Below are 16693 nucleotides of genomic sequence, written 5' to 3' on the forward strand. Positions count from 1 at the left end.
CGGCGTGTCTCACGCTCACCAGAGCGTGCACAGACATCGGTCGCAGCTCCACACAGGGCGATGAGGGGTTACCGTCACCGTCTACAGAGGCAAAAGCCAAGGTTCGGGGCACCCAAGTCTGAAAATCGGTGCCGCTCTTTGCCAGGGGCTCTTTTATTGGGCTGCCATAAGGTGCCCCCCCCCCCAGAGCACTCGAGGCAGATGGGTACGCTGGGCTGGCCAGGGGGTGCCCGCTCTGCCTCATTTCCCTTGGTTTGGGGGCCAGGGGGCACCCCAGGCAGGGAGGAGCAGGTGCTAAACCTGCCAAGGGTCAGGCGGGGGGGTTCACTCGAGCCCACAAGAGCACAGAGGGCTGAGCATCACCCCCACCCACCCACGTACATACTCCGTCTCTGCTGGGTGTGCAGGTGAGCCCCACTCGGGGTGGGGCGGTCAGCCTTACCAGAGCCCGCGCCCTCCTACGCACAGGAGAGGTGGGGAGGGTGCGGAGGCTGGGCGGGAAGCTGCCTGTTCCATGGCCTCAGCTGCTGGGTCTGCGGGGCTGAAGGTGTGCCTGCGTCACGGGGCTGCCCAGAGGGTGAGGGCTGCTGGCTTCCCAGAAAGTCAGGTGAGGGCAGAGAGGGGTGGGGCATGAGTGTGGTGACCACGGACAACAACAGGGTGTGCGTGACCCTGAGCCAATCCCAGCGGCTTAGCCTGGACCTTCGGGGTGACCCTGAGCCTGGGCAGCAGGAAGGCTGAGGGAGGGCGGTGGTGGGTGGAGAGCCGGGGGTGTGGGCAGCGTGACCGGTGTATAGGTGTGCTTTGACATACGTGTGCCGCTGTTTGACAGGTCACCATGCGGGCCTCTGTGTGCAGCGGGAGGGGAGGTAGTGGGTGGCGGGTGCTGCTTTTCCTTCAGTTGATGTGAACCATAACCCGTCCTGTCTGGTGCGTGCCAGGTGCCTGGGAGATACTTGAGCGAAGCAGAAGCAGCCTCTGTTCTCTAAGAGCTGAAAGTAGTTGAGGAAGAGAGTTCGAAGGGGGTGGTTTTTTAGCTCAAATAAGGATGGTTTTATAATAATTTGAATTTCCCAGTGGAATGAATGAGTGAGGATGGTGAATTTGTTCTGCTTGAAAGAGACTTGCAAACAGAGGTACCTTGTGACGGATGGATAGGTACAGGATAGACTGATAGATGGATGCATGGGGTAGATGGATGGGTGAGTGGATGGATGGGTTGATGGAGGGATAGATTGATAGATTGAGGGATGGAAGGATGGGTGGAAGGATGAATGGATGGAGGATAGACTAATGGATGGGTAGGTGGATGGACAGATGGATGGATAGATAGAGGATAGTTGGCTGAATGGATGGATGGATGGATGGACAGATGGATGGAATGATGGATGGACAGAGGATAGACTGATGGATGGGTGATGGGTGGATGATGGAAGGATGGGTGGATGGATGGATGGAGGATAGACTAATGGGTGGGTAGGTGGATGGACAGATGGATGGATAGATAGAGGATAGTTGGATGAATGGATGGATGGATGGATGGACAGATGGATGGAATGATGGATGGACAGAGGATAGACTGATGGATGGGTGATGGGTGGATGATGGAAGGATGGGTGGATGGATGGATGGATGGATGGAGGATAGACTAATGGATGGGTAGGTGGATGGATGGAAGGGTGGATGGATAGAGGCTAGACAGGTGGATGGATGTGTGGGTGGGTAGGTAGATAGTGAGCTGCCCAGGTAAGAGGTACCTAGTAAAGAGTGAGTACAAGCAGTTGTCCTGCATGAGGCAGGAGAGCCCCATGTCTGTTCTGAGTGTTATGATCATGGGGGAGTGGGAAGTATATGTTAGTGGTCCACGCACGCACTTGCTCCCACACACATCCTTTCCTTTGAGTATGCCCCCCCCCCCAGTGCCAGCTCCCCACTAGTGAGGCAGACCCTGAACCTTGCTTCTATGCATTACCGTGAGCCCAGTCACTTTGCCCTGCCTGCACCATACCTTCCCATCTTCAGTAGCCAGTTGGAGAACCTGAACTTCCAAACCCACGAGCCCAGTCCCTTCCCCCCTGTTTTCATCACTTGCCATTTAACAAGGCCTCCAATGGCTTGGCCCCAAAAGGAGCTTGATGGGGGCATTTCAGAGGTGAAAGGAAGACATTAAGGGGCCTCTGAGGTGCCACCTGGGATGCAGCCAGCCCTGCCCAGGGACTGTGGAGGCCGCAAAGGGGGCAGAGTGTGCCCCAGGCTTCTGGGCACTGTGTCCACTCTAGGGGCGTGCGATGCCACCACCACACGCACGATCTGCCAAGTGCAAGGGCACGTGGGCACCGCCAGGGGCATGCATCTTTCCTGTTTTGAGCCACATTTGCCTCTGAAGTAGTGGTTCTAACTGGACAGGAATCAGAGTTTGCAAACTGGTGGTCTCTGGGCTGAATCGAGCCCGCTGTCACATGGGAGTCTAAAGCAGTTGTCATTGTTGCCTATTTCTAATAATCAGAGTATTTTACATACAAGTCATGATTTCTGGCTTCTTAAAAAATAAAAAAATTTAGGAGGGCCCAGGCTCCTCATTCTGGTCACTGGTGGCAGGAGGGGGATGGGGGCTGCAGGGGCAGGACGGTGCTCTCCAGGAGCACCACAAGCCACCTGCAGCCTACCTCACTCATTTGGGTCACCGGCCTGGCCCCAGCAGGCTCTGAGACCCCTGGACTGGCTATTCTGGGGGTCACCTGGGAGACAGAGGGGGGCAAGGCTGGGGGAGCCCCTCTCCCCGGCAGTGATCTCCTGACTCTCCCCCCAGCTTCACGCAGGCCATGCTGAGCCAGCCCAAGATGGAAAGCCTGGATAACCCCACGGCCTACCGCGTAGGCCTTGCGCTCCTGGGAATAGGCAGCACGTTTGTGCTTTCCAGCTTCTTTGCACTGGGCTTCACCGGGACCTTCCTAGGTAAGACCCCGAGGAGGGGGGGGGCACTAGCAGACGTACCCTGGGCTCAGTGGGGAGCAGGGGCTGGGTGGCCGACCTCCCTGCCCTCTGTGACATCTTCGTGGGGTGCACGGGAGGACCTCGCCACCTTCTTGCTCTGCCACTAACTCTGGGGCTCAGGGCACCTTCCCTCCACCAGGCCCCTGCCTGGTCAGCTTGGGAAGCCGGGCTCTCCTATCTCATCCAGCTGGTCGGCCGCCAGGCCAGGTGGGATTTCCGCTGGCTGCATTTGGGCCCCAAGCCAGGGCTGGTGCGGGTCTGGATTGGGTGTGGCATAAGGGGGTGCCGTTCCTGCTCTGCATTTCCCACTGCCTACGGCTCAGGTGCTTTTGGGCTGGGAGCCCAGTGCTGGCCTAGCTAGAGGTCCTCATGACCTCAGCAGCTTCTAGCAACTTGGAAGCCCAAGGAAGAGAGCAGCCGGGGAGGCTGGAAGAGCAAGGGCCGTCTTGGGGCCAGGGACGGAAAGGAGGAGGCGGCCCACAGAGGGGGCCCAGCAGGCAGCCGGCATGTGGGAGGTGCCCACCCCTCTGATGGGCTGATCTGGGGGGTCCCAGATCCTCGCCAATCTCAGCCCCCAGCCCACTTCATAGACCTGGCCTCAATTTCCTCGAGTGCCCAGGGATGTCCCCGGCACCCTCCTGGTTTGCCTGGGTCTCTCTATCCACAGTCGCCTGGGGCCCCGGGGTACTGCGGGCTGCAGCGGGGAGCCTGCAGCTCTGAAGGAGCTTGTGTTCACAGGCGGACGAGACCTCCGGGAGCGGCGTGTGCAGGAGGCCTGTGCCGAGGACCGGCCTGGGCCTGTTGGGCACCTGTGGCAGTGGGGCCCGCAGGTGGTTTAGCGCCTCGTGCTCAGGCCAGAGCTTTAGGGTGCCCGGTGCTAGGGGAGGGGCACGCAGGCAGGAACCTGGGAGGAGAAGGTGGGAGCTCCTGGGTCTGCCAGGTGGGGGTGGGGCACTGGGCCAGTGGGAAGGAGGCCTGGGAGCAAATAGCAAGTTCCGGGACAGGGTGGCAGGCAGGTTGGCCGGGGTGTGTGTGGGGGGCGGGGGGGGGTGGTGGCGGTCGGGCGGGAGAGGCAGTCAGGTGAGGGCTGGAGGTCAGGTGGGGGCCACATCACATGTGTCCCCTAAGGCCATGCAGGGGCCTGAGGCTTCACTCCTGGGCACGTGGAGGCCATAGGAGGGCTTGGAAAGATCTCATCCCAGCAATGAGGAGGTTGGACTGGCTGGATAGTGAGGTGGGGACAGGGAGGAGGTGGGGATCACGGTGTAGGCCTCACAGAGCCGGGGCCAAGGGCCACAGAGGGAGGGGGGCCGCCGTCCTGTCCAGCCCAGGTCCTGGAAGACCAGGAGTGAACAGCCCCGTGGCATGCGGGCCTGGCACAGGTGTGGGCACAGAGCTGGGAAGGAGCCGGTGGAGCCCCGGATGGCATGCGGGGCAGGACCTAGTCAAGGCCGTGTGAGGCGAATCGCCCAGAGGAGCCAGGCAGGGTGGGCGGGCAGTGGGAAGGAGCCTGACAATAGCAGTCACCGGCGGCACACCGCCACCCAGAAGAGACGGCCGGAAAGTGCCGCTGGGCTCTGGATGTAGGGCACAGCGGCCACTTCCCTCCTGTGAGTCAGCCCCAAAGCGGGTTTCTGTGCCATCCGCCTCCAGGCCCGCAGCCCCATTTCCTGCCTCCTGGGAAGAAAGCCTTCCGCAGCCCCCGGGCAGCTCCTGTGCCCCCGCACCCTTTGTCCCCAGACAGCAGACTCCTCTGCCTGCCCCTGCCCTGCTTCTGCCTCGGATGAACAGCACCGTGCCCGTGGCGGTGTGGGCTGCCTACCGGCCAGTGCCAGAGACCGTGTCCCTGGGCCTCTTGGAGCGGCCTCAACGTGAGGCCTCGTCACCGTGTCTCGGAGGGGTGGAGGATAGGCCTGTCCGGGGTCGGCCATCTGATGGTCGCGCTCTCCACCGCGACCGGCTGCTCTGGGCTGGCTGCAGGCCGTGGTGGGCAGCTGGGGTGGAGAGGCAGAGCAGGCCCCCCGGATCCCTGGGGTGGGAGGAGCTCACCCAGGCCCCTACTGGGTGAGAAGGGAGGATGTGGGGGCAGAAACACCGGGTAGGAGGCAGGGAAGGGCCTCTTGCAGGAGGTGACATCAGCTGAGGGAGAAGTGCCGAAGGAGGAAAGATGCTCACTAGACAGAGCAGGGAAAGGCATCCCAAGCAGAGGGAACAGCATGTGCAAAGGCACAGGGGAAAGGAGCAGATGGCGGTGTGGGAAGGCTCAGTGCCTTAGCGCTATCAGGACCCTGTGCCCTGTGAGGTGTCTGCATGCTGGTGACCCGAGCGGACCCACTGCTTGGGTTGTCCCTTGACCCAGTACGCTGTACAACCTGCTCCTTGGCTGGGCTGGGGCCTCCTGGAGGGCAGACCCGTGGTGCCCACCCTGGGGGCCTCCCTCAGTAACTGCGCAGCCAGGCTGTGACCCTCCGGTCCTGCCCCAACTTGTCCACAGGCGATTACTTCGGGATCCTCATGGAGGCAAGAGTGACCACATTCCCATTCAACATCCTGGACAACCCCATGTACTGGGGCAGCACGGCCAATTACCTGGGCTGGGCCATTATGTGAGTATCGGGCCTTCCTGCCCGCCCTCCCTGCCTCCTGAGGAAGACGGGCCAGCCTTCTGTCATCTGTGGAGCCGAGGTGTTCCTTGGGACTTTCTTCTCCATGGAAACAAACAACATCCTAGAACACGGGTTAGCGAACTTTCTCTTGAAGGGCCGGAGAGGCGGGGCTCCCAGGCCATAGGCAGAGCTCAGATGCTCAAAAGCAGCCGCGAGCCAGTAGGTAAATGAATGGCTGTGGTCGGGGACCAACACCGCTTCATTCTTGGACACTGTAATTTGAATTTCATAGAATTGTCATGTGTCGTGGGATAGTCTACTCTCTCTTTTTTTTACCCATTTAAAAATGTACAAATCATTCCTGGCCCACACACCACAGACTGCCAACCCTGTCCTGGAACATTAGGGCTGGCAGGTCCTGAGTGACCGCCAGGGCTCATGCTTCACCTTCACGCTGTCCAGAGGCCCCAGGCGGGGAGGCAGAGGGGGCGCTGTGCGCTCTGGGCCTCAAACCACGCCCCCGCCGGAGCACTTCCTGTTTGTCCGTTTTCTGCGTTAGGGCTTCTTCCATGGGCAGTTTTTCAGCAGAAAGCGTTCTGCTTTTATTGGACGCTCGAAACCACGTGCCTAGAATGTTGCAGGGGCTCCCAGAGACCAGAAAGGTTCCAGGACATCAAGGAACGAGTCTCAAATGGTGGCGTGTCGGGAGCGGGATATTTCCTCGCGACCCCTGCCTTCAGGTGCAGCCCAGATGGGAGCGCTGGGCCCTGAGCGCAAGGAGCTAGAGGGGGACCTGTGGGTCTCGCAGGGACCTGTCCCCCTGCCCCAGCCCAGCCCCTCTCACCTGACTCAGGCAGTGGGAAGGTTCCATGCCCCTAGATTCACTCAGGCCACAGAACGTCTCCCTAGGACCCACCCTGCAGCCTCTTGATTCCCCCCGGGGCCGGTGCACCCAACATTCCCTCCCTTTTCCCTTCCTTTCCTCTGAGAGCTCCTTAGAGATGCGCCATTGCCTGGGGCTGCCAGACGCTGACCCGGCAGGGCTGCTCCAGGCCTCCTGCAGCCCATCTGTCTCCCACCAGGGGCCCCACGGCTGGGGGAGCCCTGGTGGGCCCGGGGCAGCAGGATTCCTGGGGGCACTGGGCACCGGGGCCTCCTGCTGTCTCTGGGCCCCCACCTTCCCAACCCCCTAGCCCGAGTGGGACACCCCACTCCCCAAGGTGCACAGCCGGTTCCCTAGGGCCAGCCCTGCCATCACCTCAGGCTCGGGGCCAGGCATGTGGGTCAGTCTGGACCTCAGCCTCCCGTCTGCAGAAGGAGAGGATCCTTTCTACACAGGGCTGTTAGGGTGTCAAGGTCAAGAGTGTGAGAGCACGTGGAAAGTGGGGAAGTTTCGTGTGGGGGTAATGGAGAAGGGGTACCCGCTTGGCTCACGCTCCAGGGCCCGGTGTGGGGCTGTCCCGGGGGGTGCAGGCCCCTGCCCCCTGGCCCCATCCTCCTGGGCCTCCTCCCCAGCTCCTCGGGTGCCTGACTTATGGGTGGGGAGGCTCTGCTCACTCCAGAAAAACAAACCAGGGCCCGTGAGTAAAGCTCCCGGAGGGCAGATTTCATTTTAGCCCCAGAAGGGTCTCTGGGGTTGGCATCTCCACCCGGCAGTGGTGAGGGGCGGCAGACCCCTTGGCCCTGCAGGACGATTGGAATCGAGTCCACAGAATGGAGGGTGGGGCCTTTGCTGTCCCTGCTGGAGCACCCAGACAGAGACAGGGTGAGGCCCTGGGCGGAGGAGAGTGGGCAGGGCAGAGGGTCTCCGCACGGTGCACACAAGTCCCGGGGCCCCCAGCCTGGGACTTCTGTGAAGGAGGTAGAGCGGGGGTCACAGAGCCCACCTGGGGCCGTGTTCCCTGCTGGCTCCCTGGCTCTGTGTGGCCCCATGAACTAGTTTCCCTCTCTCCTCCCGGCCATCTGGATGCTGTAGCCCGGCCCCTGTGGAGCCTCTGGGATCAGAGGTAACTGGAAAAAGCGGGACCAGCTGGACAGCAGATGCACCCAGGCTCCTCCGTGTGGCGGTCACCGGCAGGGAGCCTGTGAAGGGTCCCCGGGACCCTCCACATGCAGCTGGGGGTTGGGGGGCCCTGGACCCGTTTCTAGAAAACACCCTGAGAACACTGTCACTGGAGGGCAGTCATAGCATTTGTCCCCCCCCCCCTCCCCCGCCGGAACATCGTCCTCTGCAGAAAAGGACATGCTTGGCCACTCGGGCAAGTCTGAGAGGCTGGACGTTCTTTTCATCCCTGCTGCGTCCTGAGCCGGGGGCCGGGGACATGAAAAAAGGGAGCGTGGGCTCCCCTTGGAGGACCGAGCCCTACCGGACAGGCGGTCAGCCGGCGGTTATCGGGTCAGGACCAGGACGGCGGGGGCCCTGGTCCGAGAGAGAAGGCCGGGCGCGGGAGCTGATAATGTGTTCTCCGCAGGCACGCCAGCCCCACCGGCCTGCTGCTGACTGTGGTTGTGGCCCTCATCTACATGGTCGCCATCCAGTACGAGGAGTGAGTAGGCCTGCCGTCACACACGAGGAGTGTGACCGGCCGAGCGGCCGACAGGAAGCTCAGAGCGGACCCAGTGGGGCCTGGGGGGCCGGGCAGGCGGTGACGCGGCAGCCCGGGCCTCCTGTCCACGCTGCCGTGGGGGGCATGGCCTGGGGCGGTGGCATCACCCCCGAGACCTGCTGATGGAGCCCCTCCCCCTCCCCACAGGCCCTTCACCGCTCAGATCTACCAGCAGAAAGCCTCCTCGTCCCGCAAGAGGAGCTGACCGGGCCCGCGGCCACTTCACTGAGGGTCTGCCGCCCCGGCCTGCCCCGAGTGCCAAGCCCTGCGGTGGGGAGCAGAGCGACTGGCCGCGGCTCCGTGTTTGCGCCTGATGAGGGCCGCTCAGTGCCTTGGAAACCTCTGCCTTGGGGGCCCTGGACACGCGGCCATTTGGCCACTGAGCCCCCAGCCCCGCTGCCCCCAGAACATCCTAAGTCAACAATAAAGGCACCCTGACGCCAGCATCCCCTTGGGCTCTCTGTCCGGCCAGGTGGGGATGGGGAAGGAGTTTGGGGCTCCTGGGAAGGGAGCATTCCCCTGAGGGCTCCAGGCCAGGCTGGTGTGGCCCTCCTTCTGCCTGAAGCCTCTCAACCCTGAGGCCAGCATCACCATCCGCACTCGGCAGGGCAAGGACTTGCCCAGATGTTTGAGCTTCCTGTGCCTCCCGTCTCACCCCCTGCCCCAGCACCCCGTCTTCCGCCCCTTTCCTTTGGGGAGCCAGCCCAGCCTCCAGGTGGAGGTGTCCTCACACCACCCAGCAGCCCCACACGCCAAGGAGCTCCCAGCCTCTGTGAGCTGCCGTCAGAGACTGAAACACATTATGCTGAAAATGTAAATGGTGACATGATGGTACACGGTGGGGGTGGGAGCCTGTCGTCAGCCAAGGAGATCGGGGCGGGGGGCCCTCTGAGGAGGGGACATTTGAGCTGAGACCCAAAGGAGCAGAGGGAGCAAACGGGAGGATTCCAGGCAACGAGAAGGGTGAATGCAAAGGCCCTGTGGTCAGAACAAGCAGCAGGCTGTGAAGGACCCAGCTAGTGAGGAGCATCAGCCAGGAGGTGCTGGGCCCCGTGGGGTCGGGCCAATGAGCGGGCCCAGTTGGCACCCCGTGGGGCATTTGCAGAAAGCTGGGCGGTGACCCTCATGCTCTCTGAACCCCAAGCCGCCAGGTCCAGCCCAGATGAGCTGGCCTTGGAGACATCATCCTTGTGCGGTGATCTGAGGGCTAACAGAAAAGCCCAAATGTGGTGACAGTGCAACCCCCTTTGGCCTATGAGGGGCCTGGCACTGGATGGAAATAGCATGCCCCTGAAGGATGACGTGGAACAGGCTGTGGGAGGGGACCAGTGAGGCTAACGTGCTCCCCCAGAGCTGCTAGCAACGCTTGAGCCTGCAGGGGGAGGGGAAGGGCCGGGCGGTCTGGACCTCGGACATTCGGCATGCACCTGCTCTGGGGCCCCGCCCCTCACTGGCTGTATCTCGAGACTACCACACAGGCTGGGGTCACCCCCGTCTGGCAGCATAGGCTTGGTGACCTGTCCCGGGGGCGCAGGTCTGTCCCACCCCAAGTTCACGCTCCCTCTCTCCCGCTGAGGTGGGAGGCGTCGAGGAGAGGTGGGGGATCCCGATGCCCTGGGGTCGGGGTTCCCGGATGGAACCGGAGGTCCCGGGCCCAGCACCCAAGTCTCCCTTCACCCCCCCCTGCCCCCGGGGTGAACTCCGCATCTCTGGTTAATGCTGACATTTCTCTCCTAATCCCTCGTGAGCCTCAAATCACCAGAGGAGCAGGCCATGTGATCACGTGGGGCCTGTTGGTCAAGCCTGGCTGTAGAGTCTAGTGGACAGGGCTGGCCGGCCCCTCCTCCTGGCCCCAGGCTTACCTGCAGGCCGCCAGCCCTCCAAGGACACAGGATCGGCCTTTCCCTCATTCGTGCTGGGAAACTGCCGTGAGCCCAGACTCCACCTGCCCACGGGCTCTTAAAGCCCCAGCCCCCCACTCTGTAAAGGGGCCACCATAGCCATGCCTGCCTCGTAAATGCACCTACCGCCCAAGCAGTACAGGCTGGGCCTCCCCTGTCACCCAGGGAGCTCCTGGAGCCCTTTTCTTTGGCTTCTGGAATCCAGAGTCTATCTCAGACCTTGAGGGCCCACAGGAGGCATCTAGTCTGATCTTACCCAATGCTTCAATCCCTGTTTCAGCTGTCATACCCCTAAGAGCAGGGAGCTTACTCCTCCACAGGTCCCTCTGCACACATAGCCTTTAAGGATATGCTGCCCCCACCCCCACCCCAATGTCAGGGCAGAACAGAGAAGCCCCAGGCGTCCTGACCCCTGGGTCCACACGGCTGTGGGAGGAGGGGCCCAGGGTGGGGCCAGAGCCATGCGCTGAGCTGGCTCCCCTGAAAGGGTCTGCTGTAAAGGGAGTAGGGCTCAGGCTGCCAGACAGCTGTGACCTGGGCTTGATGAAGGCAGGCTGTCCGAGGGGAACACCAGCTCTTTTTTGCCATTCTCCCGTTCAGGTGGCGGCTGTGGACCAGGGTGACATAGGACACCTTTGTGCAAGGGGCTGGCGGGGATGGGCTGCGGCTGGCACGACAGACAGCGTTCTCTCGGGAAACAGCCACTCACCTCCACCCCCGACGGGGGCCTGCCCGGCGCTCTCCTCGAATAGCTTTTCAAGGACGCCTACACCGCTCTTTGCCATCAGGCCCTGCCGTGTTGCAGATTTCTCGCCTTGGGGGCCAGCTGGCCACTGTCTAACGTGCCCTCCCCGTGTAGTCAAATATTTTTAAAAGTTCCCATTTCACTTTGAGCAGGAAAATTGCTGCCCTGCCAGTAAATGATATTTACAAGCAGGCTCAGCCTCACGGATGCTGTTTGTTGCTTTATGACCAAACACACAGAAAAGGAAATCATTTGTAACCATTGTTAACCTGGGCAACATAAAAACAAGGCTTGGGCTGGCGGGACGTGGGCGGTGGGAATCTGGGAAGCTGGGGTGGGGGGAGCAGGGGAGGTGTGCACACGTCCCCTCCTTCCCCCAGCGCGTTGCCCAGAATGTCCACGGGTGGATCAGACAGGCTGATGGCATGTCCCCACCCCGGGACCACTCGGGTTCAGTCAGCCTGTGGCAGGGCCTTGCCGTAAAGTCACCAAGGCCACCCCGAAGAACAGAAAAGCGTAATTCAATTAACGAAGAGCTTGGTGATGCGCGGGGGGCGTCATCCCTGTGTGCAGGGGTGGGTGCCTGCCTCAGAGTTGGCCTCATTCCTGTGAGGTGTGGGCATTAAGGGGGGGGTCCAGCTTCCAGTTCCTTTCGGCCAGCTCCTTTCTGAAGTTCCAGTGCTTCAAAAACCTCAGCATGTGTTACTTTTGTAACAAAGAGGTAGGCCTTTGCAAAAAAAAAAAAAGCCAGAAAAGAGGCAGCCCAAACTAGCAAGCCTCACCCCTGCTTGCTCCCTGGGGGAGTGAGGCCCCACGGGCCACGCACAATGGTGGGCAGGTGCATAGGCTTTGGGGGGCATCCATTTGGGGAATGGATGACGGATGTGCTCAGGGCTTAACTCGGCGCACGTAGGACAAGTCATAACCTGGCATCTGTGAGGTGGGGTGACGTGCCCAGAAAGTACCGGGGATTGTGGCTGAGAGCCCAGGCTGGGCCCAGTACCTGCCACTGGCGCTTACCAGCTGGAGGGGGCTGGGGGGCACGATGTCAGCACCAACCTTGACATCTGCCCTGGGATGGGGGGAGGGAGGCTCTATCCAGGCTGGGTTCCACCCACTGGATCTCCTTAGGGAGAGCTGGGTTCAAATCTTTGACCTTGCCGCCCTTGAGCCTCTGCTCATCACGGTGGCCTTCCCGGCCGCCTGGCACGGGCCATCAGGAAGGAGCTAGAAGCCATTGGATTTCAGAGCCCAGCTGCCCATACCGCGCCTTTGCGGGAGGCAGAGGGAGGGCCCCTCATCTGGGGGTGACGTGAGCCCCTCCCGTGACCACCCCTGCTGGCATCCTTGTCTGGTCCCTTTCTGTGGGGAAAAGCCCTGCCCCACTGTCCGCAGCGGCCCTGCGTGCAGGGCACCGGCTCAGTTCTTTCTCACCTCAGATGGGGAGGGCAGGGTCAAGAGGGGTGGGGGGACCCAGTCCAGCTGGCCTGTCACATAACTCCTGCATAAAGGACACCCAAGGGGTGAGCCCTTGGGTGCTCCTCTTGTGATACGTGCTTTCGAACCCCCTCATCAACAGGAGACACAAGGCCTGGGGACAAGTGTGGAGGGGGTGGGGCTATGGGGGGTGTACTCTGAGAAATGGGCCACGGATGTCCCACGGTGGGGGACAGAGCCACAGGAGGCGTGCCGTCGGTGGTTAAGAGCCAGGACCGCCAGTTCCCTGGGTTCAAGCCCCAGCCCCGCAGTCTCCGTTTCTCCGTCTGTAAAATACAGACAGTAATAGCTCCTGCTCCTTAAGGCTGCCAGAAGCAACCACGTAAAAGCGCATGGCACAAAGAAACCCTCTTCTGGCGTCGCCCTGGGGAGGGTGTGAGGTTCAGTTGGAACTCTTGTCACAGAGAGGCCGGATAAGGTGAACCCACTCCTGATTACTGATCAATCTGCCGCCTGCTGGGTTTGCCCCTGCGCCCCGCTCCTCCCAGCCCTGCAGTCTCATGGGTCATTTACTGTTGTTATTACTACCAAGTTCCTGCCCCCTAAACCGCTTGTACTTTCTCATCCACAATGGGAAGCAGAACCGCCATCTTCCAGAAGAGGAACCCGGGACGCAGAGAAGGCGAGAGGCTGCTCTGTGCCCAGGGCCTTCTCATGCACTCGCTCGCTCGCTCGCTCACTTACTCCGTGTCTGGGAGGCCCAGCTCCCCAGCTCTAAAATGGGAATGTTCGCCCAAGAGACTCTCAAGACACAAAATGCTACGCGGGAGGGAGGAAGGGACGTTGGCCGAGGCCTGACCAACGAAGGGCAAGTCTCTGGTCCTGTAGGTCCGCCCAGGAAAAGGATGCGGATGCGGACAGCCCCCGCCCGAAAATCCCTGCCCGGCTTCAGAGCATCCCCGGCTGGGCGAAAGGAGACCCTGAGGCCCGCAGTAGAGCGCGGGGCGGTGAACGGCTCATGTCGGATCCCGGCCTGGAACCTCGCGCCCCGCGTCTCCGCAGACCCCCACCCTGCCCCTCGTTCCCCGTTCCCCGCTCCAGCCGGGAGAGCGGCGCCTGCGGCCTGCCTGCTGCGCCCGCGGGGCCTCTGCTGCCCTCTGGCGGCCAGAGCGCGCAGCGCCGACCTCGGCGCCAACGCTGCCTCCGGGAAACAGGAGCGCGCTTGCAGACGGGAAGGGGGCTTCGGCGGGGGGCTGGTTCTCCGTACGGTGGAGAGAAGGTGGGTACGCAAGGGCCTGCGCAAGGGGCCTAGCCCTGCTTAGCGCCTGCGATCAAGCCGCTGCTATGACTGGACTGCTGTTGTTACTCTCCGGATAAACTGAGGCCCAAAGAAGAGTGAGTGTGAGCGTGCGGGTCTGTGTGGGTGCGCGTTTCGGGTGGGGTCCTTGCCCCAAGCCACGAAGGGTCAGAGGCACAGCCGGGACTACAGACCCGACGCCCTTGCGGCTGCTGGGCCCCGCGCGGTGGAAAAACGGGTCTGCGCGCCCTTAGCCCCAGCGGGACCTGGGACTCGGTTTCTCCCCGCGCGCAGCGGGCGGCAGCGGGCAGAGGCCCGCGGAGGTCGCGGGAGGGGCGGCGGGGGCTCGCGGGGCGTGACGCACAGAGGCTGGGAGGGCGCGGGGCGGGGCGGCCACGCAGGCTGCATATAAGGGCGGCCTCCAGGCGCGGAGAACCAGAGCGAGCGACTTTGTGCCAGAGCCGGAGCCCAGCTCGAGCCGTAGCCCAGCCCCAGGCGACACCCCAGCCCGAGCGGAGCACAGCCTCCCAGCCGCGCCGCGCCGCGCCCCCAGCCACCCTCCGTACTTCTCTCGGCCCCGCGTTCGCCCCCGCGGCCCCTCCGCCCAATGAAACTGGCCGCGATGATCAAGAAGATGTGCCCGAGCGACTCGGAGCTGAGTATCCCGGCCAAGAACTGCTACCGCATGGTCATCCTCGGCTCGTCCAAGGTGGGCAAGACGGCCATCGTGTCGCGCTTCCTCACGGGCCGCTTCGAGGACGCCTACACGCCCACCATCGAGGACTTCCACCGCAAGTTCTACTCCATCCGCGGCGAAGTCTACCAGCTCGACATCCTCGACACGTCCGGCAACCACCCGTTCCCCGCCATGCGGCGCCTCTCCATCCTCACTGGTGAGCGCGGGGCCGGTTCGGGCGGCGGTGGCGGGGAGGGAGCTGCGCCACCGGGAGGGCGGCGACCCCTGGTCCGAGGGCGCCCGGCGAGGGCCGGTCGCGACGCCGCGCGCCACGTGGAGAGGTCCGGGCGTCCCGCGCCGGGGCGGCCCCCCTGTCGGCCCAACTTCAGCTGTCCCCTCGGCCGCCGCCCTCACCGGCTCCTTTTCCGCCCTCCGTGTTCCCCGCAGGAGACGTGTTCATCTTGGTGTTCAGCCTGGACAACCGCGACTCTTTCGAGGAGGTGCAGAGGCTCAAGCAGCAGATCCTCGACACCAAGTCCTGTCTCAAGAACAAAACCAAGGAGAACGTGGACGTGCCGCTGGTCATCTGCGGCAACAAGGGTGATCGGGACTTCTACCGCGAGGTGGAGCAGCGCGAGATCGAGCAGCTGGTGGGCGACGACCCCCAGCGCTGCGCCTACTTCGAGATCTCGGCCAAGAAGAACAGCAGCCTGGACCAGATGTTCCGGGCGCTCTTCGCCATGGCCAAGCTGCCCAGCGAGATGAGCCCGGACCTGCACCGCAAGGTGTCGGTGCAGTACTGCGACGTGCTGCACAAGAAGGCGCTGCGGAACAAGAAGCTGTTGCGAGCCGGCAGCGGCGGCGGGGACCCGGGCGACGCCTTCGGCATCGTGGCGCCCTTCGCCCGCCGGCCCAGCGTGCACAGCGACCTCATGTACATCCGTGAGAAGGCCAGCGGCGGCAGCCAGGCCAAGGACAAGGAGCGCTGCGTCATCAGCTAGGAGCCCCCCGCCCCCAGCCCCCAGTCCCCCCCGCGTCGGTGACCGAACTTGAGGAGGACCGTTTTGTTTCAAAGTCACGTCCGGGCCAGCTCGTGCGCCCCGGGGCCGCGTGCGCGCGGACTAGCGTCTTCCCTCCCCGCGGCCCTGGGCCCGCGCACACTGGGGAGGCACTAACGAAGAAGGGACAGTCATCTGCTTTGGAAGGAAAGAGAACTGGACGAGACTGGGACTCCCCCCCCTCCCCCTCTTCCCCCGCAGGCGCCTGCCACTCCCGCGACAGGGGGTCGGTCACAGGCCGGCCGAGGGTGAATTTGTCTTGTTTCCGACAAAGACAAGAACGGGGGTGGGGGGAGTGAGTTAACCCCTGTTGGGCTTTGAGAAACCTGTCCTGCCCCCTGGGCAGACGGGACACCTGGGGCATTATCTTGTCTGTGATCCTGGGTTGCCATGACAGCTACTGATAGCCTCTGCCCTCCCAAAACTTAAGGAGGTGCGGGTCAGATCATAGCCAAGTGACTTGTTTACATGAGTGTGTGAAATTGCACAAAGGAAAACAAAACACACACCTTGCACTTTAAAAGTTCTGATGTCATCGTGGACATGAACAAAATCTTACCCAGCTGTTTGTACCGTGTGTGTATGACCGTCCTTAAAGTTATTGTTACTGTTTTTATAAAATAAAATAATTTAAAACAGTCATGCTTTCTTTGCTTTTGGAAATGGCTCAGGTACAGAAGGGTGAGAAGGGAGGGGTGGGGTTTTTACTTCTGTGGCATTAGCCTCCCCTTCCCCAGACCGGAGATGACCCTGGCCTTTTGAAAATATCGCGCCCCCCCCCCCCACCTCCATGGGAGAAATGGCTCCAAAAAAGCTCCAGATGATTGGGCCAAAGCCCATCTATGTGGGAATGGTTCCTTAGAAAGCCAGGACGATGAAGGGTTCAGGTCCTTGCTAGAGCTGCAGCCACAAAGGGCCTCTGGGATGTGTCCAGGCTGTTTTGTCCTAGACTCCCTACAGGTCCAGGGCAATGAAACGTCCTCAAACCTGCAACCCACAGTCGGCCTGAGGTGTCACCAGGGCCCTGCTTTCCCAAAGGAAATGGAGCCTTGAGAGACCAATCCAGTGTCGGCCGCTGTAAGAACCATGTCCCCTAACTCCTCTCCGGGGCCTGCCACGTGGCTATCTGGAGACAGTTCAAGATCCCCTGGCCACACGCGCCCCTCCAGCCCCTGGAAGCACATTGCTGCCAGCGCTTTCTCCACCTCCTGGTCTCCCCTCGGCAGTTGAGGGAACCCGTTCCCGACTCGGGACCCAGCTCTCCCTGCCACTTGTACCTGCAAGTTCGGGGCAAGGGACACCTGCCAAGCCCCAAATTCGTCGCCCCCGAATTACAGAGAACACCCTCTGCGTGGGGTTGCCATGAGGAGTAA

The 16693-nt window shown here is 62.1% G+C and overlaps 3 protein-coding genes across 9 annotated transcripts in view; all 3 read left to right on the top strand.

Moving 5' to 3' along the window:
- Nucleotides 1-8652, top strand: part of PEMT (phosphatidylethanolamine N-methyltransferase) — an 84707-nt gene extending 76055 nt beyond the window's left edge. For 5 of the 6 annotated variants that reach the window (XM_019817279.3, XM_006939913.5, XM_019817277.3 and 2 more), the window contains exons 4-7: nt 2810-2955; nt 5489-5600; nt 8072-8146; nt 8354-8652. In XM_019817279.3, coding sequence (XP_019672838.1) covers nt 2810-2955; nt 5489-5600; nt 8072-8146; nt 8354-8411 — 391 coding nt within the window. In that variant the 3' untranslated portion in view covers nt 8412-8652. Of the gene's footprint in view, nt 1-2809; nt 2956-5488; nt 5733-8071; nt 8147-8353 lie in introns of those variants that run through there. The other variant, XR_006590053.1, reaches the window with a different exon arrangement.
- A 137-nt stretch (nt 8653-8789) lies between these two features.
- On the top strand, nt 8790-13828 carry LOC109494219. The gene is made up of 2 exons (XM_023244566.2): nt 8790-11573; nt 12931-13828. Exons 1-2 carry the CDS (start codon nt 11550-11552, stop codon nt 13609-13611), a joined length of 705 nt encoding a protein of 234 aa, XP_023100334.2. The 5' UTR covers nt 8790-11549; the 3' UTR covers nt 13612-13828.
- A 203-nt stretch (nt 13829-14031) lies between these two features.
- RASD1 (ras related dexamethasone induced 1) lies at nt 14032-15959 on the top strand. Of its 2 annotated transcripts, none has more exons than XM_011288815.4 (2): nt 14032-14479; nt 14784-14866. In XM_011288815.4, the coding sequence occupies exons 1-2, from the start codon at nt 14194-14196 to the stop codon at nt 14864-14866; spliced, it is 369 nt and encodes a 122-aa protein (XP_011287117.2). In that variant the 5' UTR covers nt 14032-14193. The 2 variants fall into 2 exon arrangements, with proteins under 2 accessions (XP_011287117.2, XP_003996398.3); XM_003996349.6 differs by having other exon boundaries at nt 14034-14479; nt 14710-15959.
- The last annotated feature ends 734 nt before the right edge of the window (nt 15960-16693 follow it).

Source organism: Felis catus, chromosome E1, assembly GCF_018350175.1.
Source record: "Felis catus isolate Fca126 chromosome E1, F.catus_Fca126_mat1.0, whole genome shotgun sequence".
In the NCBI taxonomy this organism is placed as follows: domain Eukaryota; kingdom Metazoa; phylum Chordata; class Mammalia; order Carnivora; family Felidae; genus Felis; species Felis catus.